Source organism: Diaporthe citri (assembly GCF_014595645.1).
Source record: "Diaporthe citri strain NFHF-8-4 chromosome Unknown scaffold_1, whole genome shotgun sequence".
NCBI classification, from domain to species: domain Eukaryota; kingdom Fungi; phylum Ascomycota; class Sordariomycetes; order Diaporthales; family Diaporthaceae; genus Diaporthe; species Diaporthe citri.
Window position 1 is genome coordinate 952,797 of NW_025064846.1, and position 26,316 is coordinate 979,112.

The window sequence follows — 26,316 nt, forward strand, 5'->3', positions numbered from 1 at the left end:
CCCACCAGAGCTCTTTCTTTCTATCATTCTGATGACGCTGTACTGAGACGAAGAAGATTCGAGAATTCAGACAATAAAAGCAGGCTGCAGCTCCGGGCCTTTATTATCAATGCTTGGTATCGCCGCCTCCGGGGAGACATCCTGTCCGGAGAAGGCTTCATTCCTGAGCTGCGCCTCGGCCATCGCCGCAACGGAGGGATATGCCCAGTACTCGGCATCAATGCCAGCCTGGGCTCCCGCGTCTAGGTACTCGCGGAATCTCCGGGCGGTCGCGCTGTCGCCGGCCCGCCGCCCAAGCTCCCGGAGGCGGTAGCGCGGGTTGGTTAGGTGCCAAGTGATGTAGCCCTGGCAGAAGGCCTCAACAGTGGCGGCGACATGGGGTTCCATGTCCTTGTTGTCGCGGAAGACCCTGCACAGGATCTCAGACCGGGAGATGGCATCACCCCCGACGCGGTCAAGCGCTTCCTCAATCGACGCCTCAGGCCCGCAGCGCATGTAATTGCGCACCAGGATGGCTTGGTCGTCCACGCAATCAAACTCCTTGAAGAAAGACATGACGTCGTTCACAAAGATCTCCCAATGATCCAGGTGCGGCATGACCGACGTGATGTGCACCATGAGCTCCTGCTCCCGCTCCTGCGTTCCGGGAAACAGCGACGCGCCGACAAATTGGCCCAGCCCGGTCAGCCGCCGCAGGAACTGCGGGTAATCGTGAGCGCCAGATAGACCTTGCAGGTTGTGCCTGTCGACCCAGCATCCCTGAAAGACTTTTTCCCAAGGCACTCACGGTCAGTTTACCAAGGAAAAGACAGCGTGGATGATAACGGAGGAGGGTGGTAAACTTGCAGTCTAGGGCGCTCCGGAAAAGAGTCAGAGAGCAGAAGGGACCGTAGTGCTTGAGCAAGACGGGGAATTGGTTGTTGAACAGGCGCCACCATGCGTTCCTCTGCGGACGGTTGTCTACCAGGTCCATGAAAAATGACTCCATGCCAGCGCCGCGTTCGTCGGCACTGTCGTCGAGCAGCAAAGTTAACGTGAACTGGATACTCAAGTCAACCATCTGCTCGATCGTCACCTTGGCCCAACAGTAGACGACCATGGGCACGATGGAGTTGATGGCGGCGTGGAGCACTCTGGGCTCTGCCTGGATCATCCTCTGGAGCAAGGGCGAGGAGAAATGTTCCGCAGTTTTTGTGTACACATGGTGCAGTATGTCCCGCCGCTCGGTCTGCGTGTGATTCACGTCTCGGTACCGCACTGCGTCGAGAAGCCGCACCATCACCTCGAGGTAGTGCTCTAAGGGAAACGTCTCATTGAAAATATCGGATTCAGCCATGGCGACTTTTAGGGTGCTTAGTGCAGGCTGGGCAATCAAATAAAAAGTGTGCGTTGATGCTGCTGAATAAAAGAGAGGGAAAAAAAAAGCAAAACTGAATGGCTGGCGATCTAGGCTATAAATACCCATCGGAGTGGTCTGTAAAGGGAGGGTCGAGTGTGAGCTATATTCACCGTGCCACAATACTGTTTGTCTGGAGAATCAAGGTGGTTGCGATGTGGGAATGGCATGCCTGTCGAGAGGCTGAAGTGCGGAAAGGTGTTCCGTCTCGATTCATCTGCGGACTCGGACTTCTAGGCCGTGGGAATGACCCGGATGTTTTATCCCGTGGAACGACCCGGGCAGGTAAGAAGAAACTCGTCCGGTCAGCATGCAAGTATCTTCGGAAGCCACGCAAGTGACACAACGGCGGGGTACTTACGATTGGAAGGCTGCACGGTGTACAGATCACCTGCCGTCACAGGGCGATTAAGCGAGACTTGAAAGTTTTTGGCTTTGTCTTTTTCTGAGATATGTACATCCTGTAACGCGTTGCAGAGGGCATGACGTTTGGAACCCAAGTAGAAATCTGGGAAGGATACTTGTTGCTTACTTTCCATTTGAGACTGGATCAACAGAGCAAAGAGTAGTACAGAGGGCTGAACTTTCATCCGATCTACATCTCGCCAAAATGCGAAGCTGAGTAGGCTCCGATTTGCAGCTAACAATGTGTTCGGGGCAAAAGTGTCTCAGAGACTGAACTCTCGGAATCGAAGTATGTATGTGCTTGGTCTAAGAGCCAATGAATGTTGACCACATGGGACAGCCTTTTGTCAATTGGTGGCCACTTAGGCAATTTGGGTTGTACAAACCTGGTAAAAAGAAACCTGATCTGATCGAGATAAGGAAAAGACATACTCCTCAGACTCTGTATTTATTCGCCGTTTCGCTCCTCATGGGCGCACGACCTTGGAGTGTTTGAGCTCTACATCGGTGCCCAACTTGGCCAAACTTTCCAGTCCGGCTTTGTGCAACTGATTCCCCTTCTTCTTGCCTACCCACTTTCGATCCAACAGCTATGGGAGATTCCTTCGACACGTCGAGCGCAGCGCTGCCAGGGCCGATGGCGTGGCGATTCCAACAGCTGGCGCAGCTGAGAATTCCCAAGTTGTCGTTGGCTTTGGCTTTGGTGATGATCTGCACGGTCGGGATCTTCTCTCGCTGTTTTTACAATCTTTACCTGCACCCATTGGGCAAGATTCCCGGCCCAAAGCTGGCCGCCATGACTTCATTGCCAGACTTCTACTACGATATTGTCAAGGACGGAAGCTATCTCTTCGATATACAGAAAATGCATGAAAATTATGGTGAGTTTACGCTACTCTCCATCCCCGGCGCCTGGCCAGGTTCCTATTTAGGTAGTCATGATGTTTGGAGTAGTGTGGGAGGCTAGCAAGGCTTCTGAATGGTTGAATACAGGCCCTATCGTCCGCATTACCCCCAACGAGGTGCACATCAATGACCCGGACTTCTTCTCCGCCGTCTATTCCAGCGGAAAGTCCAAGGTCAACAAGGACCCGTCCACGGTGGCTGCGTTTGGCCAACCAGACGCACTCGTCGCGACTGTAGACCATGACCAGCACCGCACGCGGCGCGGGTATTTGAGTCGCCACTATTCCAAGCGCGCCGTCGATGCATTAATTCCACTTATCACCGAGCGTATCGACGCCTTGTGCGCACGCTTTGAGGGAGCGCTCAACACAGGCAGCCGGATCTCGCTCGACAGGGCGTTTTCCGCACTGGCGGCCGACGTGATCTACGCCCAGTTCTTCGGTACGCACCTCGACTACCTCTCAGACCCGGACCTCAGGGTCCTTTGGCGCGACGCCTTTATCGGCCTGTCGGCCGGGTTCCACAGCTCGCGGCTCATCCCCGACCTGGCCCGCATGCTCAAGAAGCTGCCACCCAATTTCTCAAAGCTCGTTCTGCGGCTCCTTAACGGCCCTCTGATAGACGCGCTCCTCGACCTGCAGGAGCACATCAAGCAAACCGTCGAGCGCCTCCTCGCCGATAACAACCCCGGTAGTCCCGCAGCCCAGTGCGTCATTGTCGAGGTGCTCAGGAATCCCGACATTCCTCCGCAAGACAGGACTATAGAGCGACTTGTAGACGACGGGATGATCTTCGGCTTCGCGGGCACCGAGACGTCGAGTCGGGCCTTGGCGGTCGGTTCATTCTACCTGCTCAATGATAAGCCCATCCTAGCCAAGCTACGGACCGAGCTGGCTGCGGCCACCGAGAAGTCGCCGAACCAAACTTTGACTCTTGGTGAGCTAGAGAAGCTGCCATATCTGGTATTTCATGACTTCCTTACCTGGTCGGAAAACATTGACTAATTCCTGGGTCTGTCGCAACTATAGACCGGCGTTGTCAAAGAGTCCATCCGGCTAGCCTTTGGCCCCGTCTGCCGGCTGCCGCGTATCCATACTGAAGAGGCTCTCTTCTACCACGGACACATAATCCCCGCAGGAGTAAGTTGATTGAGAGACCTTCTTGGGATCGTGGACATGCAACTAACCTGTCCCCAGTGTCCTATCAGCATGTCCACGTGGTTTCTGAACTTGCACCCGAAGCCTTTTCCCGACCCTTGGAATTTCAAGCCCGAACGCTGGATTGAGGCCGCCCAAAACGGGTTCCCCCTTACAAACTATCTGGGAAGCTTCAGCCGAGGAACCAGGGGCTGCCTCGGGCAAAAGTCAGTGAAGACGCCATCGTCTGCTCCCGAATGAACGAGTGCGGTGATTTGAAAGCGACACGAAAACTAATGCATGTCTCAATTCCAGCCTGGCTTATGCTGAGCTCTACATGGCTCTCTCGCGCGTCCACTGCCAATTCGAGATGGAATTAGTGGACACGACAGCCAAAGACGTGGCGGTCGAGATGGCTCACATGGTGGGCTACCCCAGACTCACAAGTGGTAGGACGGACGGCGAGGCCGAGGTGAAGGTCAAAGTCACGCACAGGCTGAATGCTTGAGGGAAAGCGCCCAGGAGCTGCATGAGTCTAGAATGGCACAGAATGTGAGAAGGAACGGGCTTGTGCAACAGTAGGAAGGACGGCTGTGCTCCCCATCAACAGGGGCCTAAGAGCAGATTGCGGAGGGCTGACGTGCGAGGCAGGACGTCCAAGAGTCAGATAATGGGATATACCTAGGTATGTATTACAGCACAGGTGGCCAGGAGTCAAAGTTCCTCTCGTCCCCATTTTCTTTTGCGGTGTTAGCCGACTGTGGCCCATAAGAAAATCGTAGCAGGTCAATTCCCAAGGCAACACATGCTGAGGCGAGCGAATATATTGGTACGTGTCGAGTCCGAAGTGGCGGCCGAGAACGGATGTATCATAAGTTTCACGGAGCGAGGGTGAGGCGTGCCCCAGTAAACACAATACTACTGGTCATCAAGTCGGGATGCTGTGTAATAGGAAGCCGTAGACAACAACCTGAGCAGTTAGTCAAGCAACAAGCCGCTCAAATTCTTCCTGGTCAATTACAACGCATCTGTCACCTTGTGGCTATGCTCAAGGATGACTGTAAGCTTGGTCCCAAGAGGACAAAACAAATACAAGTCTTATGAGTGCCTTGCAACGAAAGAGTTTTGACCTAGCCAGATTGAGTGTGTGACAATGTTTGTGGTAACCACAGCAGATTTATAACAGGGTCAAAGTAAGCCATTGGTGGATGTACGTGGAGGCCGAATCGAATCCCCCCTGACGCACGCCGCGGCTTGACTCCAGTCTTGAGGGACCTGGGGCTGGGGCTTGGGCGTCTTGGCCTGGGCGCTCCCGTCGGCAACGCTACGACAAGGAAGACGCGGCAAGTCAAGTACGTGCTAGCCCGTGGCCCAAGATGTCTACAGCAGGTAGGTCTCAGACAAGTAAGTTGCGAACTGCGAGCATCCAGCCTCTACTTGATTTACATGATATGAGCAAAGTTTCCGTCCAGCATATCAGCACCAGAGTCGCCGGGCATCAGTGTTGCAGGTCGGCTTGGCCCTGGGGAACAGGGCGGCTGAGGAGGGGCACATCGGATGACAGGTGGGGGTACCTCGCCGTACCTCATCACTGACGTGGACTGCACATGTGTACAGCGACAGTACTTACCTAGGCCTTGTGGCAGGGCCCGGTGGTAGGCCAGCTCCTAATTCCGTCCGACCGTGCAGTGTGAGATAAGGAGGCTCGGGGTATGGCTGAAGCTCTTGCCTACATAGACTAGATAGATGGCCGGCTCTGACGTGACCCCTCATCCAGCTTGCACGACCGCAGCCCGTCTCCTCTCCTTCCTCCTCTCAACCACTCCAGTATCAACGCCGTGTTCACGACTTGAACTGCCATCAACGGCTCACTTAAATATGCATATATTGTGCTACTGCACCTAAATTAAACAACAGACAGATGCCTTGAGCCCCATGCCTGCTTGACTTACCTGTCCCCCCATGCCACGAGGCTGGCTGGCTGCTCCTCCGGCACTTCGGTACAAGCACAGGCACGTCGACCTAAATCAACCTGCCAACCGGCCAGAGCCTGGCCTCACTTGATACCTTCTTGCTGTGCCTCGCTGTGTTACTCGAAAGCTCGCCTTTTGATCTTGGACCTCTGATGCCCGGTCTCCGCTTTCTTTCCCAGCAGACTGGAAACCTTGCGTTTCCGGTATAGCTCAAGCACATCGACGTCACAAAGGCTGCGTTGGACAGCCAACAACCCACGCCTGCCGTCTCTCTCCTCCTGCCTTCACACCGGTCCACCCCGCTTCTCCTACGGTATTCAAGGTATGCTGTTCGTGTGCCCGCCGTGCCTGGACTCGTCATCTTGCACGACTGTTTTCTGGGACTTGAAGGCGTCGTTGTACTGACTTCTTCCAGTGTCGTCAGCCCGGTCGCATTCCGTATACTATGGTCCTGAGCATACGCCTCCCACGATGTTGACCGCTGCATCCCAATTTGGCCCTCGGGCTAGGTCCCTCCGGACCAACCATGCCACCGCAACTGCATCCGTCCATCGAGCGCTTGCTGCGTCTGGCGCCGCCACCGTCCAACAGTGTCAGCAAACCCGCGACTTTCGCTTTGGCTGGTTCTTATACCCCGATTCGGAAGTCAAGGAGGAAATAAGACGACGTGAGAAGGCTTTCAAGCAGAAATATGCCGACCAACTCAGCCGGCGCCTGGATTGGGACAAGCATCCACTCGCGGACGACGCCAGGCACGCTGTGAAGCGCATGATGGCCAGTTATTGGATTTCTCATGACGCACGCCCATGCGGCCGACAGGCCAGCAAGCAACGTACACCCGACAACAAGGACGGCGTGCGTCCTGGCCAGAACATCGAAGATGTCGAGCGAGGGGCCATGGAGCATCTCATGTTCGGCAAAGACGAAGAGGGGGCCACCCGGGGGCAAAAGTCAAAGCGAAAACGAGGTGGCAAGAAGAACAAACATAACTCCGTGCCTCACACTTCCTATGGCATATTCGAGCATGACGACTATTTCATTGACCCGGTTACGAATCGGAAGGTCGCGAAGCATGCAGCCCCGAGAAAGCCCGAGAGCGGAGAGGACATCCCCGTCAAGACGTTCAAAGACTACAGAAGGCGCTGCAGTTCAGGTCACGGTGTTTCGAGCGACGAGCCTTCCACTCACGTGACACTCTACGACCTTATGAGGCAAATTGAGCACGCTGAAGCTCAAAAAGACCCAGAACCAGAATTCAACGACCTGAACAAGTACAAGCCGGTGGTAGATGACGGACAGCCAGTGACGCAAAAGGAATCTGTCCAGTTTGAGGACTTGAAGCCCCCGTATGAGGACCTTCACAAGTACAATTCGGCAGTAGTCGACGAAGTAGTCGCTCGTTTTGAGAGCGACAAGGCTCCATACTCGGATCTGCACCCATACGACTCAGTCTTTGAACCAGATGGCGCGTCAAAAGAAGACGCTAAGTCGAAGCACAACGAGCCACACCAAAAGCCTCTTGGCCATCAAGTCTACTTCCCTGGAATTGGAGGATTTGGAGTGGATTATCGGCCATTGGTTGAGAATCTGGAACCTGCTGACTTTCCTCCATCCACTGTTGAGCAACTGCGTGAGAAGTACGGGACAGCAGAGCTGCGTAAGTACACAGCTGTGAGGCATCTCGAGCCAGAGGAGAACTTCTCATCACCCGCAGAAGGGCGCCTTGCAGAGGAGGCGACCAAGAACTTCGACTCTGAAGAGATGGCCAAGCACAAGCCTCTGTACTATAATGAGCCAGACGGAAACCCTCTGCCAACTGCTGATGAACGAGTCGTCGAAGACCTCACAAAGAGATACGATCCCGAGGAGCTTGCCAAGTACACCCCAGTCTACTGGAACGAACCTGATGGGCAGCCGATTGCGGCCGAAGACTCACGGGTTGCGGAGGGCCTGACCAAGGAGTACGATCCTGCCGAGCTTGCGGAGTATAAGCCCGTGTATTGGAATGAGCCCGATGGACAGCCTCCCTCTTCCATGGACGAGCGAGCCGCTGAGGGGCTTACGAAGAATTACGACCCTGTGGAGCTTCATGATTACGAACGACCTGTTCAATGGAACGAGCCTGATGGGCAAGCTCCGACGCCAGCTGAGGAGCTGAGCAAGAAATATCCTGACCTGGACCAATACGCACCTATCGGGTACCAAGAGCCAGGCGGCCATCGATCGGGCCAGGTTGATGCTGCTCAGGAGGGATTGGAGGAGATGGACGCGAGGAGAGACTATGAGAGTGCCGATCGGCTAGCTTCTGAGGAGTTAGACAGAGCCGACGAGCCGAGCGCCGAGGTGCTGAGAAGGATGGGCGAGAGACAAGAGATTGATGAAGAGTACACAGAGACCAAACGCCGACAGATGCTGGAACAGCAGATGAAGAAATACCAGACAGCATCAGATGCGACAGATTACGAAGCAAGCCTGGCTATCAAGTTTGCGAGGGCCAGGGCTGCTAATGTCGAGCCGGAACGCCAACTTACTGGCAATTATGTCCGAGATTTTCCTGAAGAGTTTGACAAGTCCTGGACAGAAACGCTCTCCAAGGCTCCACCCGAGACGGCTCGGCCAAACGATGAATTTGTGTTCGAGAGTCAGAACATGGACGGCGGACTCGAAGGAGCTTTCGGACGGCCGTCGCCAGCTAAGATTCAGCCCGCCCTCGACAGACATCTTGATGATCAGCCACACATGACAGAGACAAGCCGGACGATCGAAAACGATGACGGTGGCTCGAGTGTTGCTCAGGACTTGACCACTGTGCATGCTGATGAATCCGGTGACACTGGTGTGCCACCGACTTATGTCAAGCACTACGGGGACGTCTCTGCCTCGGCCGACCAGGCGAGTGAAGCTACGACTCCAGAGACCACTTACCATGATTCCACGAATGAGCCTACATTGTACAAGATTTTGGCCTACGATCCGACCATGCAGAAGATCGAAATTGCCGAGACATCCTCATTCGTTCCCGATACTGCGTCCGCCTTGACACCAGCCGATGCTCTGCTTCGCCTGTCACACCCTACAAGATTCTTTCCCCACTTCGCGCCTCTACAGGCCGAGGGCTACGAAATCATCTCCGGGACAGGTGACGTCCTCGTGTTCCGCAAAGTCCGGCCAGAGACCAGCAAAGGCAAGCCGGGTGAAAAGCCTCCTGTGCATGATCAACAGACCCCCACAGCAGATGAGTCTGGAGCGGTTGAGACACGTATCAATCCTATTGACATGACCGGAAGGCCGAGATTCTCTCCTGCCAGTGCCAACTTTGCGTCACCAACAGGTTATGTGAACTATGACAACATCCCGGAGACTGCAGCTAGCAAGTTGCCGCCTCCTCCTCCGAAGATCAAGTACAACATCGATGTCCATCGTGAGGAGCCTGTTTTCAGTGGGCCGAAGGCAAGAAGCTCCGACGGGCAAAGGGGCAAGAAGAAGAGCCTGGGCAAGAGACTAGTTGTGGGCGGTGTGTGGGTTGCCGGTATCAGTTATGCCCTAGGCGTCATTACTGAATTTTTCACCACGGGAGGTATGGATGGCATGGGGCCCACAGGACTGTAGGAGGTCCATTGGATGGCATTGCTGATTTGCACGCTATGGATCATCTTTTTGGGCTTGCTCGATCTGGTCGGGGAGGAGGATTAGGGTGCGTTGTAATGATATTGAAGGGCAGGCAGCGGGCGTGGCCCCCAAGTGGCAGGCCAGAGACAACTCATTTTGACGAAGAGACGACATTGTAAGAGATATATTAGGAGTGCGGACTCTTCGCTCATGGCTATTCGGAGTCGAGGGAGTTTTGGGAGGCGTTTAGGATGACAGTCAGGACTCGGCAGATACTCCCAATACATCAACACTCTCCTTTCAATGCTTCTGCAATGGCTGTCATGATGCTGCTTTTGTTTACTAATGCCAATCTTCTCCTACCACCTGTGCCACTTGAATGCCATTTCCCATAGTGAACAGTCTGGCCGTACAAGCCATGAGTCTCGCGTCGTAATGAAGACCAACCATCACAGGACCAACTTTTCCGCTTCCGTAACACCGATCTCTTAAGGCCTCACAAGTTCAGGAGATCAAGAATGCACACGCATGAATTCACCCAGTCCAACGGGGACCATTCTCCCCAGGTCTTCCTCCCATCACCCAAATCCTAGCCCCGGCCCTAGTCCTTCTGCAGGGTCCCGCTGCGGACATCATCTGCCGCTTGTGCTCCTCGTGGTCGAAGCTCACGTTGCGCTGGAGCTGGGGGGGCTTCCAGTCCGAGGTGCGGCGGCGGGCCTCCTCGGCGGCGCGCTCTGTGGTGGGCGAGGCCGGGGCCGCCAGGCGGGCGGCGAGGTCGGCGTCGACCCCGCCGAAGGTGGAGGTGTCTGTGTTGATCCTGGCTTGCTGCTGCTGGGTGGTGGCCATTGTGAAAGGCTGGAGGGGCTGTGGGATCCGGGTCGGTGGTTTTTCTTGAGGTGAAGAGAGTCTCGTGATGTAAGTTGGGTATGAGGGTAGCTGTTGGTGGAAGCTTTGGCTGGTGCTTCTCTCGATATGTATTACGATCGACTGGAGTAGGTTGGATATAGGACAAGAAACGTGAGTTATGATTGAGAAGCGAGGGCAGGCGTCAAATAGGGAGAGGGGGAGCAGGACAACCCCGTCGCCCCATGGGACGATCACGACCTCATACCACTGAACTGGCACCCTTTCCCTCGCCACTCCAGACGGCCATCCCTTCCCAATGGTCCCTTTGTGCAGCACAAGTGGAAGCTCTGGCCCCCATCACCGCTGGGCCATTGGTCGGTCGAGGTGGCATGCTGCGGGGTAGCTCCTGCACTACAGCTGTCCGTCGACGGCAGCTTGACATTGACGTGACGCCAGTGAGCTGATCGGCGCCGCAGCCGCATGAGCCCAGGCCCGTCGCGCGGTTCTCTGGGGACAAGACCTTCTGGGAAGCACACCATTGTGCAAGCTCATCCTGAACTGAATTAGCCACGGCAGTGTCCTAACAGCTCTTGCTCATAGTTGCTGAGTACCGTCATCAACACCGTAATAATCTCCAACCTCCAGCACATAGCCCTCAAACCCCTCGGGCAAAAACCCTCGCTCAGTGAGGACCAAAAAAGCCGCATCTTCAAAAGCGCAGTAGGATGCACAAGTCACTCATATAGGATACACACCAATCTCATGGTAGCACACTAGTCGTGGTTAGCAAAATGCTACCACTTGCAATACAACAGCAGTAACATACCCACACTGTATGCCCGCAATGACGCCCAAGCCCCCCCTATCACTGGGGCCCCAATTCTAGCGGCGTGGCCTTCCGGGCATACCTGGTCGGATAACACAAGTGGCTATGAGGCTTCGAGTATCCGCCGCATAGCTGTAGCCCATTCTCGTATAGCCGTTGCTTCCCCATGAGAAAACCCGGGTCTGGGTAAGCAGGCTGCGGTATTTATGCTGCCACCTGGCACCATTATACTTAAAAACAGGCTTGTTGACCTCCTAGAGGATGCTGCGAGTGGCCCGCCTCCAGTATGAGGGCTCGAGCCGTATCAAGGGCTGCTGTAGCCCTTTACAGGTGCGGCATAATACTAGAAATTACCATCCATTACGGTGCTGTGAGATTTACTTCAGTTTGATGTTGAAAATCGGAAATGCTGACGTCTATCCTGTCATGGTCTGGCATGTGCGTTTCGCTTATAGACCCGTGTACTCCAGTCGATATTGGCGGTAGTACAGCACGTTACAGGAGAAAAGAACATAATCACGCAAGATCCTTTGAAACTGATTTACGAATGCTGACAGAACGGGCAATGGAGAATATCTGAATCCAGTGATATCTTGCACTGCTTGACTGTTTTGAATTTGGTACGTCCGGTTGGTATCAGTTCCAAACAATTTCAACCTACTGTTATCCACATTGTATGCTATCTAACAGGGACCGACTACAGCACTATAGGACTATGTATTGGACTATTCGTATTCTTCAAGTTCCTCTACTAAGCCGGAACAATGCCAATTATTCAAGGGTAATGATCACCGACTCAACGCCAGGCATGTCCATGGCCTCTCCATTCATGAGGGATGGAATGAAACAGTCGCCCACAAGCACGTATTCTCCTGAACCTTGCCTCTGGCGTACGGCGTACGGGAATTCCATACCGTCAAAGACACAAATATAATCTCCTTCCTCCGCCACAAGCGGCATCCATCCTATTCTGCCATGTGGCGTACGGCCGAAACGCCTGAACTGCATGTGCCAAAGAAATCCTGACAAGGTTCTGAACGAGCTGATCATACCAGAGTCCATGCTTTCTTCAGCTTTTAACCAAGTCGCCTTATCCGGAGCAGCAGCAAATGCCTCCTGAATTCGTCGGTACCTGAAGAAATTCTTCTTTGCCGCCGCTACTGTGACCTCCTCTGTCACGTCATCAACGACAAAATTGTCGATCAACATGGTGTCTACGAAGGCATGTTCGTCCTGTTGAGCGCATTCTGCCATTGTTTGACATTCATCCAGCCAATTGACCTCAATCCCTCGTATACTTTTATTTTCCGCTGTAAAATTGTTGTTTCGGGGGCTTTTTAACTCGGGGAATGCCGCAGTCATATCTGTTCCTAACTGCTCAATAACGTCAACAATGCGCCCTCTGATCAGCAACCTGTTACCATTAGCGGTTGCGTCCACCTCCGTGCTCCCGCATGCATTTGCCATTCTCCACCAATTCGTGGTGAGGTTGGACCAATAAGAGTTGGCGCCTTTAGAGTTCATTTCCTCTATGTTTGGTATCCATGAACTTCCTCGGCGCCGTTTGAGCGGCACTACCGTAAGAGTGGACCACAACACCTTAAGATAGAGGCCGTTGTTAAGGTGGGCGCAGGTGAGGCGGCGCCAGAGATCATCAGTAGAGGTTTCGTAGTCAATGAGATCTTCAAATATCGAGGAGTCTCCGGCGACCCCCAGCAAAGCAATAACATGGTCGCTTGGGTCGATACATTTGAACATTCCTGTAACTGCCAGAAGGCGGCATAAAGGCCATTCCGAGCTGACAGTAGCCTGGGCCAGTATGGCTCCTCTCACAAAAACAGAATGAGTGTTTGTGTCGTCATATGCGTTGAAGTCAACTCCCCATGGACATGAGAGGATGAAATCTAGACTATAACCACTCAGGATAAGAAACGTGAACCAAGAGTTCAAGTCCACCCAGTTCGTCCACTTTTCCCCAGCGACGAAGAGCAGTCTGTGAGATTTCGACTTTACCACCTCCTGAATCACCCACTTTCGCATAAACCAGGGCCGTTGTAATAGGATCCAAATGTCTTCGAACGCACTGGTCTGACTTAATTCGTCGCCGAAAGCAGCTTGCAGGATATCGCGCGCTCCTGAGTAGTTATTCCCCGAAAGCCTGGCTTGTAGTGCGATCCCTCCTGGAATGTCTGGGCTATCAACGAGACTGCGGGGCTCTTTGAAATGCAGCCAAGTCTCCTGAAACCGTCTTAGGCAGTCGAACGCTCGTGTAATACGGTCGTCCTCCTCGCCCAGCCATATCAGTGTGGTAGACGCAGCAGAGTAAATATCGCCCATCATGCGGACTTGCAATTCCCGCTCCGCGATATCATCCTGGTTGATACATAATGCATCAGCCCATATTAATAGGCTCTTTCCGGAGGGTTGCAGTCGTCTTCTTAGATGGCATAGAGCGCTATATAGACTCGGCCCAATCTCAGCTCTGCGGCCAGAGCAACGGATTTCGCGTCTCGGGAAGGGGTCTCCCCATGCGTAGGAGAGGGCCTCGAAAGGTGGAGCGGCATCCAATGATATGGGCACTAGGTCGACAGATAGTTCTGGGTCGTCCAAGCTGGCACAGGGATGAAGTTTGATGAGTCGAATCTGGCGACGCCCGATCAGAGGAGTATATTTGTGACTTTCCGTAGCCATCTTATGATGCTCGAGGAATCAAAGCAGGAGGTAAAAACAGCATTACTTCGAAGCAGTGGAATGCGCTGCAGCTGGGGGGCGGGTCGTTGCCTAAATACGTAGAGGTCATACATGTGTAAGCTGCAGTCATCACCACGTGCGTGATTCCCTCGCTTGTGTGGCGACTTGGCGTTCGAGACTGTCCTCGTTGTCCCGGATTTTACATCCTGACTCCGAGTATCTTAGAATCCTCCATCATGTTATCAAACATTGATTGGCTTTGCCTTGTCCAGGAGATGACGTATGAAGCGAGTGAACCATCATATTAATCATCAAGCTTTGAGGTATAGAGTTATTGGATTGGTAATGCAACAGCTTGAACTAAGTGCTTATTCCTACTTCCAGCCTGAGAACTATCCTCAACTACAAGTCGCGATTGTATAAGAATTCCGGACCGTATTTGGAGCACCTGTGAAGACATCTCTGAAGGTGAATATTGCAGAGCAGGAGACCATGAATTTTGGTGCGATTGGACTCCCGTATTAATCGGCTGGAGTCTTATTGGATTGCAGTCTTTCGGTGCCAGTCCTGAATCTGGACCTCGGAACATGAGGGCCATGGCTACGTAAGACCAAGATACGACTAGTTAACCAACCAGGGGTGATGTTCGCCACCTGTGTCTCAATTTCAGATTCGTAGAGATGAGAGTCGAAGACTGTCTTTTCACTAACTACCCTAACCTCCGGGGATCATCACCCCAAGTATTCCCCAGATCATGCGCTCCGGACCGGCTCCTCCGAAATCCTGACATCGGCCCCGGCCCAAACACGCCCTCCTCTCTAGGCCTCTATCCTCAACCTCCGCACATGCTGCACGTCCTCCTCCGAGGCACGTGTCAGGTACCACAGCTACGCATTCGATGCAGCCGCAGCGGCCACACACGCCGAACACACGGTGAAGGACTTCTTGTACCCGACCCCCGCCCACTTCGATGGAAAGACCTGCGGCGCGATGACGCCCCCGACCTGCGCGACCGAGGTCTGCAGCGCCAGCGTGAAGGCCGTGCCCGTGGACCCCGTCAGAGTCGCGCTCCGCCAGGCCCAGAAGGGCACGAAGTAGGTGAAGTAGGTGAAGTAGAAGGCGGTGCCGAGCACGCAGGCCGCGTATGTGGCGCTTCGGCTCACGGGCAGGCAGAGCACGATGAAGAAGGCCAGCGTCCCCGCGGTCAGCAGCTGGATGAACAGCGGCCGGACGATGACGGCGCGGCGGAGGGAATACGCCGCGCCGATTATACCCAACACTCTGACAGCTGCGGGTAGGATGTTGAGCAGCTGGTTGCGGGGGAGTCCCGCGAAGCCCAGGGAAGTGGTTATCGTGGGGAGCGAGCTGCCAGGAGAGGCCGTACCCTGCGATGTTGAGGAGGAACTGGGATAGTGTGAATCCGACTATCTTGGGGTCCTTGATGGATGCGAGGATCTCGTCTTTGGAGAAGACGGGGTCATGGGTCTTGGGCGCGATTCTCGGAAGCCCGCAGCTCAAGGTACTCCTGTTCCTTGGGCGTGAGCCAGGATGAGGAGCGAGGCGACTTCGGGTAATCCGGGAGGACGAGGTAGACTATACCCGAAAACAAGATCGTCCCCAGACCTTCGAGGAGGAAGACCCTGGGGCTCATATTGATCAGTCTTTTGGCTTCACGACGACGAGTGACGGAAGACTGATGGGGTCCTTACCATCGCCACGCGCTCAGTCCCTGCAGACCATCCATGTACGATATTCCATACGTGAACAGCGACCCGATGATACCTGAGAAGTTCTGGAATGCGAACATCCAAATTATCGGCCGGCCGTACTCGTTGCTCCGGTACCAGCTACACATCTGCGCCGCGAGGCCGGGGAAGAAGCCTGCCTCCATCATCCCGAGGAGGACGCGGAGAGCGTAGAACCCTTCCTTGTTCTGGATCGCGGCGTGACAAGCCACCACGACTCCCCACGAAAGGAAGATGCGCGTCTGCCACTTCCGAGGGGTGACCTTTTTGAGGACGAGGTTACTCGGGACCTCGAAGATCACCTAGCTGATCTGAAAGCCAGTGTCAGTTTCTGTCACTCAAAGAAGCATGGCATGAAGGTTTGTGGGACGGCTGTGATTCAACACGAGGCGTACAAAACAAACAGTCTGAATCCAGTTGTACTGATCCGCTGTCATACCCAGCTCTGTCAGGACGTTGGTTTGCTGTCCAACTTGCAGCACCTTAATGGATGCAGCATTGGTATAATACACTTGCTTGACAAGGTACGTGAAGCCCATCAGCGGCAGGAAGCGCAAGTCAACCTTGCGCATGATACGGTGGTCATCATCGGCGGCAAACCGGGAGAGGAAGTCCTGTCGATGTGTCTCGTCGTCTGGGTCGCGATGGGGCTCAACAGCCTCGGTGTCGGCAACTAATCCGCTCTTGAGGATGTGCGCGGGCGGCGCTGCCTCCACGTCGGTTGGGCTCTTAGTGGCCATCTCGGCGTCCTCGGTTTCACTAGGCGCCACTGAGGACGCGATTGCTGTTGTAGGCTGGTTGAGGTCTTCTATCGGCGATGGAATATGTGTTGTCCGTGACCGGGTTTTCTTTACCCAAATGGAACCTGAAAGATAACGATTCTTTTCCTCAATCATGTGCAGCGAGAACATGGAAATATGACTTCGAGGTGAGATCTCAACTATTAACACATGTGACACTAAGTGTCTGGTAAGTTACACCCATGTGGCCCAGCAGAGTATTCACTGTTTTGTATCGTGATTTCGTCGTAGAATTACAAAGATGGGCATGAGCCGGAGAAGAACAGATAAGACGGCCATACTGGTGGTGGACCTCCGCAAAGCGAGCGTGGGTTCAATCCCGTGAAAGGGACCAGGGGTGTGAAGAGTATGCTCGTTCTTTACTCACAGGAGTCGCAGTATAGAAGTGGAGTCCAACAAATATCAGTGTGCGGCACCCAATGGACCTCAAATGGTTCAAGAGGCTTCCCCTGACGAGCTCGCACGCTATCAATCCTGCAGGTGAGCTCATCTCACTGCGAGCCGGCATCCACGGCCGAGTTCGCAAGGCCGTTTACAACACCAAGAACTACAAGATGTTGCTCGGGTTTTATTGTGTTGAACTGGATCACCCGATATGTCAGTGGTCAATGGGTGACAATATCCGCAACGCAAAATACCAAAATGGCCACACCCAACGCACCAAACCAGCCCGACAAGCGGCGCATCTTCCTCAACGCCTTTGACATGTTCACAGTAGGCCACATGTCCTACGGCCAGTGGCACAACCCAAAGGACAAGTCCGCCACGAAGCGCCGCGACCTGTCGTACTGGACGGACCTCGCCCGGCTTCTGGAGGGGGGCGACTTCAACGCGCTCTTCCTGGCCGACACGTACGGCTGGTTCGACGTCTTCCGGGGCCACGCCGAGGCGTGCGTGCGCACGGGGACGCAGTCCCCCATGGGAGATCCTGCGGTGCCCGTGGCGGCCATGGCGGCGGTGACGAGGAACCTGGGCTTCGCGATCACGAGCTCGACGTCCTTTGACGCGCCGTATGTGCTGGCCAAGCGCTTCTCCACGCTCGATCACCTATTTGGTGGGAGATTTGGGTGGAATGTTGTTACGTCGTGGAAGGCGTCTGGGTTTAAGGCTATATGTTGCTCCACCTGGCTTAAACTGAGTGGGGATGAGCTGAAATTGGATACAGATTGGGATTGAGCCGGTTCCTCATGATAAGCGGTACGAGATTGCTGATGAGTATCTTCGTGTGCTGTATAAGTATGTAAGTCGATCTCGCTGTTGTGAGACTCTCATGACTCTCCACCGGTCTTTCCAATCGTTTGTTCAATTTGTCCCAGACTCCTCAACAAAAGTGGAAGTGCTTGTCTGCTAATTAATACTGGGAAAGGCTGTGGGAAGGGTCTTGGGCAGATCACGCCCTCGTTGAAGACAGAGGCAAAGACATATACGCCAACTACCAGAAGATACGTACGATACACCACAAGGGTGAGCACTTCACCATCGAGGCGCCGCATATCCTTGATCCCAGCCCGCAGCGGACGCCGTTCATCTTCCAAGCCGGCACATCACCGTAAGCTCAACCGTGGCTCTGATAAGACGCGTTTTGAATTTGAACGGCTTTCACAACTGAGCATGAATGCTTGCATGAGTTCTCCCAGATCGCAGCGCCGGTATCCAGTTTGGAGCCACGCACGCCGAGGGGATCTTCGTCGTCGGCCTGACGCCAGACATCGTCGCGCCGCGCGTCAGAGCTATCCGCGCCAAGGCAGCCGAGGTGGGCCGCGACCCGCGCTCCATCAAGATCTTCGCCTCGATCACGCCTGTGCTGGGCCGCACGCCCGAGGAGGCCGAGTATAAATACCAGGAGGCGCTCCAGCATTCAAGCGAGGAGGGCGCACTCGCGTACTGGTGCGGGAACAGCGGCATCGACCTCAGCAGGTTCGACCCGGACGATGTTATCACCGAGCAGACTCCCGGCGAGGGCGGCTCCGTCGCGGACGTGCGGATCCAGTCGCTGGTGGCGAATCTTTCGTACAAGGGCGAGGGCGTGCCTGAGTGAACGCCGCGGAATATCGCCAGGGCCGTCGCGCTCGGTGCGTCGGGCCCGGTTCCTGTGGGCACGGCGGAGGATATTGCTGACGAGATGGAGCGGTGGGTCCGGGTCGCGGATGTGGATGGCTTCAATTTTGGACATGTCACGACGCCTGGGACGTGGGAGGATGTTGTTGAGTTGTTGGTGCCTGAGCTGAGGAGGAGGGGGTTATATGCGCCCAGGGGTGAGTCGGGTACTATGCGGGAGCGGATTTACGGGCATGGTCAGTCGGGGTTGAGGGACGATCGTCCTGGGTCTAGATACAAATACGAGGTGTATACAGAAGGGTAAGTTCGATTGTGTCAAAGAGTGAGGCAACACTTGCGGTACGGTGCCTTTCTCGGAGCATATGCGATATTGTTTGCGAATTCAACGATGAAGTGCAATTCTTGCTACGGCGGCCACTGACTATGCATCTGTCAAGCCTCAGTCCTCAACTGCCCAAGTTAATCATCGCCACTGGATCTGAATCTGATCATGACTCTCCTTCAAAGCGGCTGTCATCCCCAGTAAATAAGCGCCCAGGTTGTACTATCACCACATCCGCATCCTTAGAAAATTCAAATCTTGTAGAGCACGTGCTGCTCATAAGCAGCTATGACCGGCCTACTCCATGGCGTAGGCTTTCTGGTCATCGCCACCCGAAGGACCAGATTCAAACACCAAGCAATGAACATCCTCGGCGCCGAAATCCTCAAAGACGCGGCGGTAAGCCCGGGCCAAGGAGCAGCCATCTTCCCAGTCCACCACGCCCTGTTGGCTGAGGGTGACGATCCAGTAGACTGGGAGGTTGTCGCCGGGAATGTTTGCGGGGCCAATTCGGCGGACGTGGTCGTCGGTCGTGACTTCCGGGTGGACTCCGCGGCGGGCCTCGGTCATTCTGGCGGCAAAGAGGGATGCGCCTTCCGCTATCTGCTCCCGGAGGTAGGCGATGTTGTGCCCGCCCCGGGGGATCTCGACCATCTTTTTGGGGCAGAGGATACCGGATGGCTCCTTCTGCAAATCAGCCTCGAACAAGCGATGGATCAAGGAGCGATCCGAGGTGCCACACAGCATGCTGTACGAAGAGTAGGCGATTGTCGTGGCGTAGCATCTGAGGGTCTCCTCGCTCGGCGCTGTGGGGGCCGACTGTCGGCCTTGGGGAATGCAAGGAGCGGCTTCGTACAGCGAATCTTGGTCGCTGTCGGAGGAGGAATCATGGCTCTCCCGGCTCACGAACAATGGCTCATCGTCGTCTGCAGCGAGGTTTTCCGGGAAGGCTTGGGGGACAGTGCGAAGATTTTTGATCTCTGCCCGGGCGGCTGTAAGCTCATCGCGAAGTTCCTGAACTTGCTGCTGGTACTTCTGCACAATGGGTGTCTTGATATGGGTTTTGGTGTCTTTAAACCCCTGGGGCAGTTTTTGCTGAGACTGGTTGTGGGCCGACATTTTGATGATGCGTTGCTCAACGGTGAGTGGTCAAGATGTGGAGTTGCATGAGGAGAGTGAGCTGCTGTGCATGTGATGTTAATACCGTGAGTACTTTAACTTTTTGACAGCTCCCACCTTCTGAAGTTCACGTTGTGGGTTGATAGTGTGAGAGTGTGACTGTATGGCTGGAAGGAGTCAAGGACAGAGATACCCCATCAGGTAGGGTAGGTCGGGAATGTTCAGGGCGCTTGTTCGTTCGAAATGGAATCAGTTCTGCAGTCAGCCTTTCCTTTGAGGAAATTCTGTTCCATTTGAAAGGTTGGAGGGATCAGGGGAAAGAGGGAAGTTCCTTCAGAAAACGTCCTTTCGTAATACCCCTGAGACAGGTTCCCTCTAATGGTCGGACCTTCCCAGGAGTATGACTGGCCGCATGACTATGTGAGTGGCAAGTGATCAGATTTAGATGGACAGATCTCTCAACCTCACAGAGATTGCAGGATTTTGGGCATGACTTCATCAGTACAGGCAGGCTACAGACCTCGTAAGACAACTATGGGTTAACGCATTGCAAGATAACATCTTATAGAATAATTTGGAAGATGGGAAGCTTGTAAGGCCTTTGTGTTCGCCTTCAGCATACTCTTGAGGACTTGATCAACCTTTAGGCCTAATGAGTTATACAGGGCATAAGCGTTGGTCATGGCGGTAATTCAGACAACGCGGATCCTCAGACACTCGGATACCCCCATGCGGGCCCATCGGCCTCATACTGGGCACCATCGAGTGGGAAGGTCTGCAAACGCGATGAAAGCCTCTTTAAGCGACCATTACGACCATTTGCTGGGATAATGTGAGACAGCTCTTCGCATACGAAGTTGGAAGAGTGAAGCCGGCAGCCGAAATTGGCAGGCGAGTTCGGGTTGAGGTCGGCGGCTGCGCGGTCCGGAGCCGAGACGCGTCTGACAGGGATTCTGCTCCGGAGGGTCCCCGGATTCGGCCGATGCGACGTCACGAGCACGGGCTTGCCAGGCTGCCGGGGCGGTGTTCATTGCTGCAATGTGAGTGAGTATACAGTTCCGCAGCCCCGCTCATCATGGCGTTTTGCGATAATCTCCAGAGCGAGAGTGACGTAAAGGGCGAGAAAAGGAACGAGGAGAGAGCGCGACGGGCAGGGGTAGGCGCGGGAAGGGAGGGGAAGGCGGCAGCCACTGCCCTGACTGGAGTCAGTGGGCAGGACCCAGGTATCTTGGTTGGTAGCTGAGTACCTAGCTACTGGTACCGAGCTTGGGATGGGAGTCCAAGCAATCAAGCAAGCACCCTCCCGGAAGCATCAATGTCTCGACTTTGAGATAGTAACTAGGTTGTTTGGCTAGTCTGGCTGGCTACTGGTCTGGACAGTATGTATAGTCGGGGCTGGTGCATTATCTTGGGCTATAATGATTCGCGGTGCTGCCTCTCTGGCTGTCGCGTGGGATGAAACATTGACGAGGTTCCAGGAAGGTGGAGGAAGCCGTAGGAGTCCGTCCATACAGTGCAGTAGGACGGGCAGGCTCGCAACCCTGGAATGGTGACATTTTAGGGAGCTGCGGTTTGCCTGCCTGTGTGCTGTGCTGTACTGTACCTAGGTATGCAGTCTAGGACCACAGGCCAGAGGCTGCAGGTGCGGTGACTCGGGGCCACTAAGACGTGGGACCCCGTCAATCACGGCCACCTCATTGCTCACCCAGGCCTTAGCTCGTCTGCTGCCCGCCCCAAAACGCGGTTGTAAGTTATCTCAGACAGCTCAGATCTCCATCAAACGCTCCAGTTTTTAGGGCCTGAGCTTCCTTACTAATCAGAGTAGCTAGGGTGGCAGTATAAAACAGGCTTATTAAGGGTGGGTTTAAACGCGTTTAATGGATATTTAAAATCAAAACGCAAAAAATTTAAGACCTAGGTATGCATTTATATAAGATAATAATAATGCCCTTTAAACACTTCTTAATTATATATTCTTTCCAACTAGCAATTTTAATGCAAATAAGATACCAAATAAAAAAATTAACCAAGCTTTCTTTTCTTATTTTTATTTTCCTAAATTTCCTTCATTTTATAAAACGCAACTATATTAATTAATTAAGAAAACCTAGATATATAAAGTACTTTTCCTAATTACCCTTATCTTATTCTTTTAATTTTTAAGTAAAAAGAGTATAGCTTAGGAGATAATAATTAATAGCTGTGATGGGCTTGGGCTGTTGCCCAAGCCTTATATAGTGTGGCTAGATAATCCAAGGGAGCTTGGATTATTACGTACCTTTTGGCCTAGTTAAAAGGTTGCTGCTTTGCAGCTTATGAGAGAAGGCGCTAGCCAGCCTGCAGCCCCTTTGGGGCCAGCCCATAATAAATAATCCAAGCTTTAGGGTTAAGAGTTTGAGTTATGGTCTTACCTAACCATGAAGAAGATCTTTGGCTTGAAAGGCAATGTTGCGGGTGAGCCTTGGGGGTAATTATACCACTATATTAAGGGGGTCCTAGGGGAAGGGGCTATGTAATAGGCTTAGGCTATTGCCCAAGCCTTATATAATGTGGCTAGATAATTTAAGGGAGCTTGGATTATTACATACCTTTTGGCCTAGTTAAAAGGTTGCTGCTTTGCAGCTTATGGGAGAAGGCGCTAGCCAGCCTGCAGCCCCTTTGGGGCCAGCCCATAACAATAGCCATTTAAGAAACTTAAAAAGGTATTTATATAAATTAAGAAAAATTTGCTGGAAAGTATAAGGAGTTAAAAAAAGGCTTTACTATTAAGGACAAGCAAAGAAATTAGGGGCGTACCTTAATCCTTATATAGGCAGCATTTTAAACACAAACTACCTTAGCCGCGAAGCTAGCCCGTTCTCCCCAGCCATACCTTATATAAGCACAGATTCTAAGCCTGACTCAGCTTTGCAGCCAAGGTGGTCTGTGAGTCAGAGATAAGTTGTAAGCCGGCCATGCGCAGCGCGTCGAGCAGGAAAATTGACCGTTCCAAGGTTGCAGCGAGACACGACTGATCCGATCGCCAGGTACCTAGGTACTAGATAGCCTAACCGGTCTTTTCTTCGCTTGCCCGGCCGCCTTCACTGAGGCCATGAAACATTTGTCTCTGCATTCAATCCATCATTCAATCAATCCGCATCTGCACACTCCTGTCTGCCTGTCTGCCGTTTGATACTTAGCGAGAGCATCTCTGGACAACACCTCACATCACCTCACCTGATACCGCCTTCTGTCGCCCTCTCACCCATACACTCGTTGACAGGCAGAGGGTCAAATAACTGACAGGTGCCGCTACTGTGCCCCAGGCACTCAGCGCTGACACGGGTGCTTGTGGAGACGGACGGACGGTCTGACGGACCCTGGAACGCGGTGCCGTCCTCCACTCCGTACTGTACGCGACTTGACCTGGGACCGCGACTTGGGCTCTGCAAAAAAAAGGACCACCAGCCCAGCCCTTTCTCTCTCTCTTGGATCCCTTCCTCCCTTTTCCATTTCCTCGGGTCTGGGTCGGGTTTGCCTGCAGGGAAACGTCCATTCATTGATTGATATACACGCACACATACACACACTTTGTGCGTACAATTGCTATGCGCGCCTAATTCCAACATCATGGACTCGTCGCCCCGCACAAAGGCACACGACCGCCCTGCCTCTGCCTCTGGGGATCGCGACACGTCCACCTCGTCCTCCACCAAGCGACCCTCCTCCCAGTCCCAGCTGCTGCCGCCCCTCGAGCTGCTGTCGTCGTCGCCAGGACTGCCAGGACTTCCCAATGCGCCTCCAAGACGCCAGAGCCGACCCCTCTCGGCTCCCAAGGCCGCGTCTGGTGTCAGCAACAATGACTACCTGAAGTATCCCACCCCAGTGCCCACCTCCAGCACCGGCATTCTGTCCTCGTCTCCCCCACGCGTCCATGCCCACCCACCGCCCCAACGCGCCCCTAGCATCGTGTCTGAACGTGCCCCTCTGTCCGCCGTGCCCTCGGTCGAGCTCAATGAGAACGGTGACACCCTCCGCATGGGCAGGTCCAGCAACTCCTCCGACTATCAGCTCTCCGCCAATCGCCTCATCAGTCGCGTCCACGTCAAGGCCAGATATGTCCCCGCCACCGTCCCACTGCAACCGAACAAAATCGAGATCGAATGCAATGGTTGGAATGGCCTCAAGCTGCACTGCCAGGGCAGGACCTACGACATGCACAAGGGCGAGGTGCTCTCCTTCGAGACTGAGGGCGTCGAGATCATGCTCAACGTCCAGGATGCACGCGTCCTAGTGCATTGGCCGAAGAGGGATGCGAGGGACGGCCTGGCAGATCTGGGCTGGGAGGACTCGCCGCCGCGTTCGGTACGGAACGGAGGGCCTCAGCCCGGAGGTGGCAGCCCACGCCTCGGAAGTGTTGCTGGTCTCGGCTTGCTGCAGTCTAGCCCCCTGCACCGGACGACGCGCATCACGTCTCCGGAGTCGCCCACTCCTGCACACGCGTCCTTGCAGCAAGTCATGTCTGATGACGTCCCCAGCAACTCGCAGCACAGCAGCATACTGTCGGACTTGCCAAGCATCAGCGACAGAGATAAGAGCGTGGAGATATATGAGGATGAGGATGCCGGCGAGCAGGGTGTAGCTGCCAAGGCCGGATCGACTGGTGACCAGAGCTTCATGACCGACATCAATAACAGCTTCTCGAGCGACCTGAGCGACGCTAACTCTGACGACGGAGAGGACGAGAACTATCCCAACGAGGAAAATGATCCTATTGTCCATTCGTTTGGCCCTTTTGGCGCCAACCTGAACAGCCGTATGGCCATGACTTCCTTTCACGTCGACTCGCCCAAGCGCCGTCGACTCGGGTCTGGGGGATTTGCATCGCCCCGAGTCAATGGCGCCTCTAGAGTGCCGTCGTCCGCAGACGCCTCCAACGCGCTTCTGTCTGGCAAGTCCGCGTCAACATCCCGAGAAGCGAGTCTCGGCCACAAGGCTTCGCACACGCCCACGCCAGATGGTGACAAGCACGAGCCGTCTGTGCAGGCCGAGAAGGAGAAGGAGATCCAGCCTGATGTCAGCCACCTCGATGTCGCAACTATTACCAACCATGTTGTTAACCAGCTGGCCTTCTCCCGACTTTCGTCCACGCCGCTGTCGACCATCATGGCGAACCTTCCTGCCGAGGAGAAGAAAGACCTGCTCCGCCATCACTTGAAGTTCATTGTCGAAACTGCCACTTGTATTGGTACTATTGAGCGTGAGGGCAAGGATGCTGACGGCAAGCCGCTGGAGAGCCAGTACTACTACATTCCCGAGAAAGACGATGACGAACACAGGCGAGCGGCAGTCGTGGATGGACTGAGGAAGCCGACGCTGAGGAATTGTCGGAAGCATCATGTGGTACGTACTTTCCCCTTGCGAATCTTGGCTTCTTTGATTCCCATGTCCCGTCTTGCTTTGGTCTCAGGCGGACCCCGTCAGAACACGCATGATTCACTAACACTCCTTTCGCAGCAATACTATTGGAAGAGACCACGGACGCCATAGACTTCCACATGTGGCACGACCTGACGAATCCCTGTCCACACGCACATCATCACGAGTGTCGTTGTCACTGCTGTCAATTACGTCGCGGCATCTCTTCGAATGCCCTACCGTCCAGTCCAGGCGAATGATCTCGACATTATCCATCCCAACCCCACTGTCTACAGTCAATGGGTGCGAAGCTCGCAACGTCGAGCCTTTCACACTGAGGAGAGTGATAGGGTCTAGGGGGAACGAGACCAAATTCGTGGCGGCCTTCAAACCCCATCATACCGTCTAATGCCCCTTTTACGCCCCTATCGTAACGCCGCCATCATGACATGACCTGATATGTATATTACTGCCTGCTTTCATCCTGACTAACTGCCGCCTCTGCACATACACATTTTTCCCTTCTTGCATAGCGGGAAGGAGTTTTCGAAAAGAGAGTGGGATAGTATCGGCTATTTCCTCCTGTATTTTCTCTTGTCACTCGTCAGTCACCCACGCTCCCCCCTTCCCTCCCACGCACCCACCCAACACACATTCCTTGTCTCCTTGTTTGCCTGTTTGCACCACCAGTCGCAAGGAAAGTCTAGACATCCCCGGAAGGTATGAAATGGAGGGGAAATCGGCTTCGTCTACCCTGTTCACGGCTGGCCATCAACAATTTTGATATTATACCAGTGTGTGTATGATCAAGGAATTTGGGACTAGGGCACTGGGACTAGGGCACCTGATGTTGGAAAAGAAAACAAATGCGGAGAGCCATTTCGTGGAGAATGAACTTGGTGCATTGCAGGGGCCTCTCGTTTCTGATAGCTGGCGAATGGATGTGTTGTTGCTGCAGTCGGGACATCCCACGACACCGTCACGTTGTCCGATAACAGACCAATTCTTTCTTGCCCCCTTCACCCACCCCGACCGTTCTCGGTTTCGCGCGGCTTGTCTTCCCTTTCTCATGGACACAATCAACAGA

The 26,316-nt window shown here is 54.0% G+C and overlaps 9 protein-coding genes across 9 annotated transcripts; 4 read left to right on the forward strand and 5 right to left on the reverse strand.

The window, feature by feature from the left end:
• Positions 1-66: 66 nt before the first annotated feature.
• On the reverse strand, positions 67-1,336 carry INS49_000256 (uncharacterized protein; the record flags this gene model as incomplete). The annotated part of the gene is made up of 2 exons (XM_043161094.1): positions 67-699; positions 788-1,336. The coding sequence occupies 2 exons, from the start codon at positions 1,334-1,336 to the stop codon at positions 67-69; spliced, it is 1,182 nt and encodes a 393-aa protein (XP_043029600.1).
• Positions 1,337-2,393: 1,057 nt separating this feature from the next.
• On the forward strand, positions 2,394-4,351 carry INS49_000257 (uncharacterized protein; the record flags this gene model as incomplete). The annotated part of the gene is made up of 5 exons (XM_043161095.1): positions 2,394-2,682; positions 2,795-3,669; positions 3,736-3,846; positions 3,904-4,070; positions 4,159-4,351. The coding sequence occupies 5 exons, from the start codon at positions 2,394-2,396 to the stop codon at positions 4,349-4,351; spliced, it is 1,635 nt and encodes a 544-aa protein (XP_043029601.1).
• Positions 4,352-6,287: 1,936 nt separating this feature from the next.
• INS49_000258 (uncharacterized protein) lies at positions 6,288-9,425 on the forward strand (the record flags this gene model as incomplete). The annotated part of the gene is made up of 1 exon (XM_043161096.1): positions 6,288-9,425. One exon carries the CDS (start codon positions 6,288-6,290, stop codon positions 9,423-9,425), a length of 3,138 nt encoding a protein of 1,045 aa, XP_043029602.1.
• A 601-nt stretch (positions 9,426-10,026) lies between these two features.
• Positions 10,027-10,271, reverse strand: INS49_000259 (uncharacterized protein; the record flags this gene model as incomplete). The annotated part of the gene is made up of 2 exons (XM_043161097.1): positions 10,027-10,032; positions 10,095-10,271. The coding sequence occupies 2 exons, from the start codon at positions 10,269-10,271 to the stop codon at positions 10,027-10,029; spliced, it is 183 nt and encodes a 60-aa protein (XP_043029603.1).
• A 1,597-nt stretch (positions 10,272-11,868) lies between these two features.
• INS49_000260 (uncharacterized protein) lies at positions 11,869-12,351 on the reverse strand (the record flags this gene model as incomplete). The annotated part of the gene is made up of 1 exon (XM_043161098.1): positions 11,869-12,351. One exon carries the CDS (start codon positions 12,349-12,351, stop codon positions 11,869-11,871), a length of 483 nt encoding a protein of 160 aa, XP_043029604.1.
• Positions 12,352-12,467: 116 nt separating this feature from the next.
• INS49_000261 (uncharacterized protein) lies at positions 12,468-16,444 on the reverse strand (the record flags this gene model as incomplete). The annotated part of the gene is made up of 7 exons (XM_043161099.1): positions 12,468-12,471; positions 12,512-13,470; positions 14,721-15,192; positions 15,312-15,428; positions 15,498-15,835; positions 16,055-16,341; positions 16,399-16,444. 7 exons carry the CDS (start codon positions 16,442-16,444, stop codon positions 12,468-12,470), a joined length of 2,223 nt encoding a protein of 740 aa, XP_043029605.1.
• Positions 16,445-16,975: 531 nt separating this feature from the next.
• INS49_000262 (uncharacterized protein) lies at positions 16,976-18,371 on the forward strand (the record flags this gene model as incomplete). Its single annotated transcript, XM_043161100.1, has 3 exons — positions 16,976-17,387; positions 17,741-17,882; positions 17,978-18,371. 3 exons carry the CDS (start codon positions 16,976-16,978, stop codon positions 18,369-18,371), a joined length of 948 nt encoding a protein of 315 aa, XP_043029606.1.
• Positions 18,372-19,010: 639 nt separating this feature from the next.
• On the reverse strand, positions 19,011-19,832 carry INS49_000263 (uncharacterized protein; the record flags this gene model as incomplete). The annotated part of the gene is made up of 1 exon (XM_043161101.1): positions 19,011-19,832. One exon carries the CDS (start codon positions 19,830-19,832, stop codon positions 19,011-19,013), a length of 822 nt encoding a protein of 273 aa, XP_043029607.1.
• A 3,609-nt stretch (positions 19,833-23,441) lies between these two features.
• INS49_000264 (uncharacterized protein) lies at positions 23,442-25,361 on the forward strand (the record flags this gene model as incomplete). Its single annotated transcript, XM_043161102.1, has 2 exons — positions 23,442-25,214; positions 25,329-25,361. The coding sequence occupies 2 exons, from the start codon at positions 23,442-23,444 to the stop codon at positions 25,359-25,361; spliced, it is 1,806 nt and encodes a 601-aa protein (XP_043029608.1).
• Between the last annotated feature and the right edge of the window lie 955 nt (positions 25,362-26,316).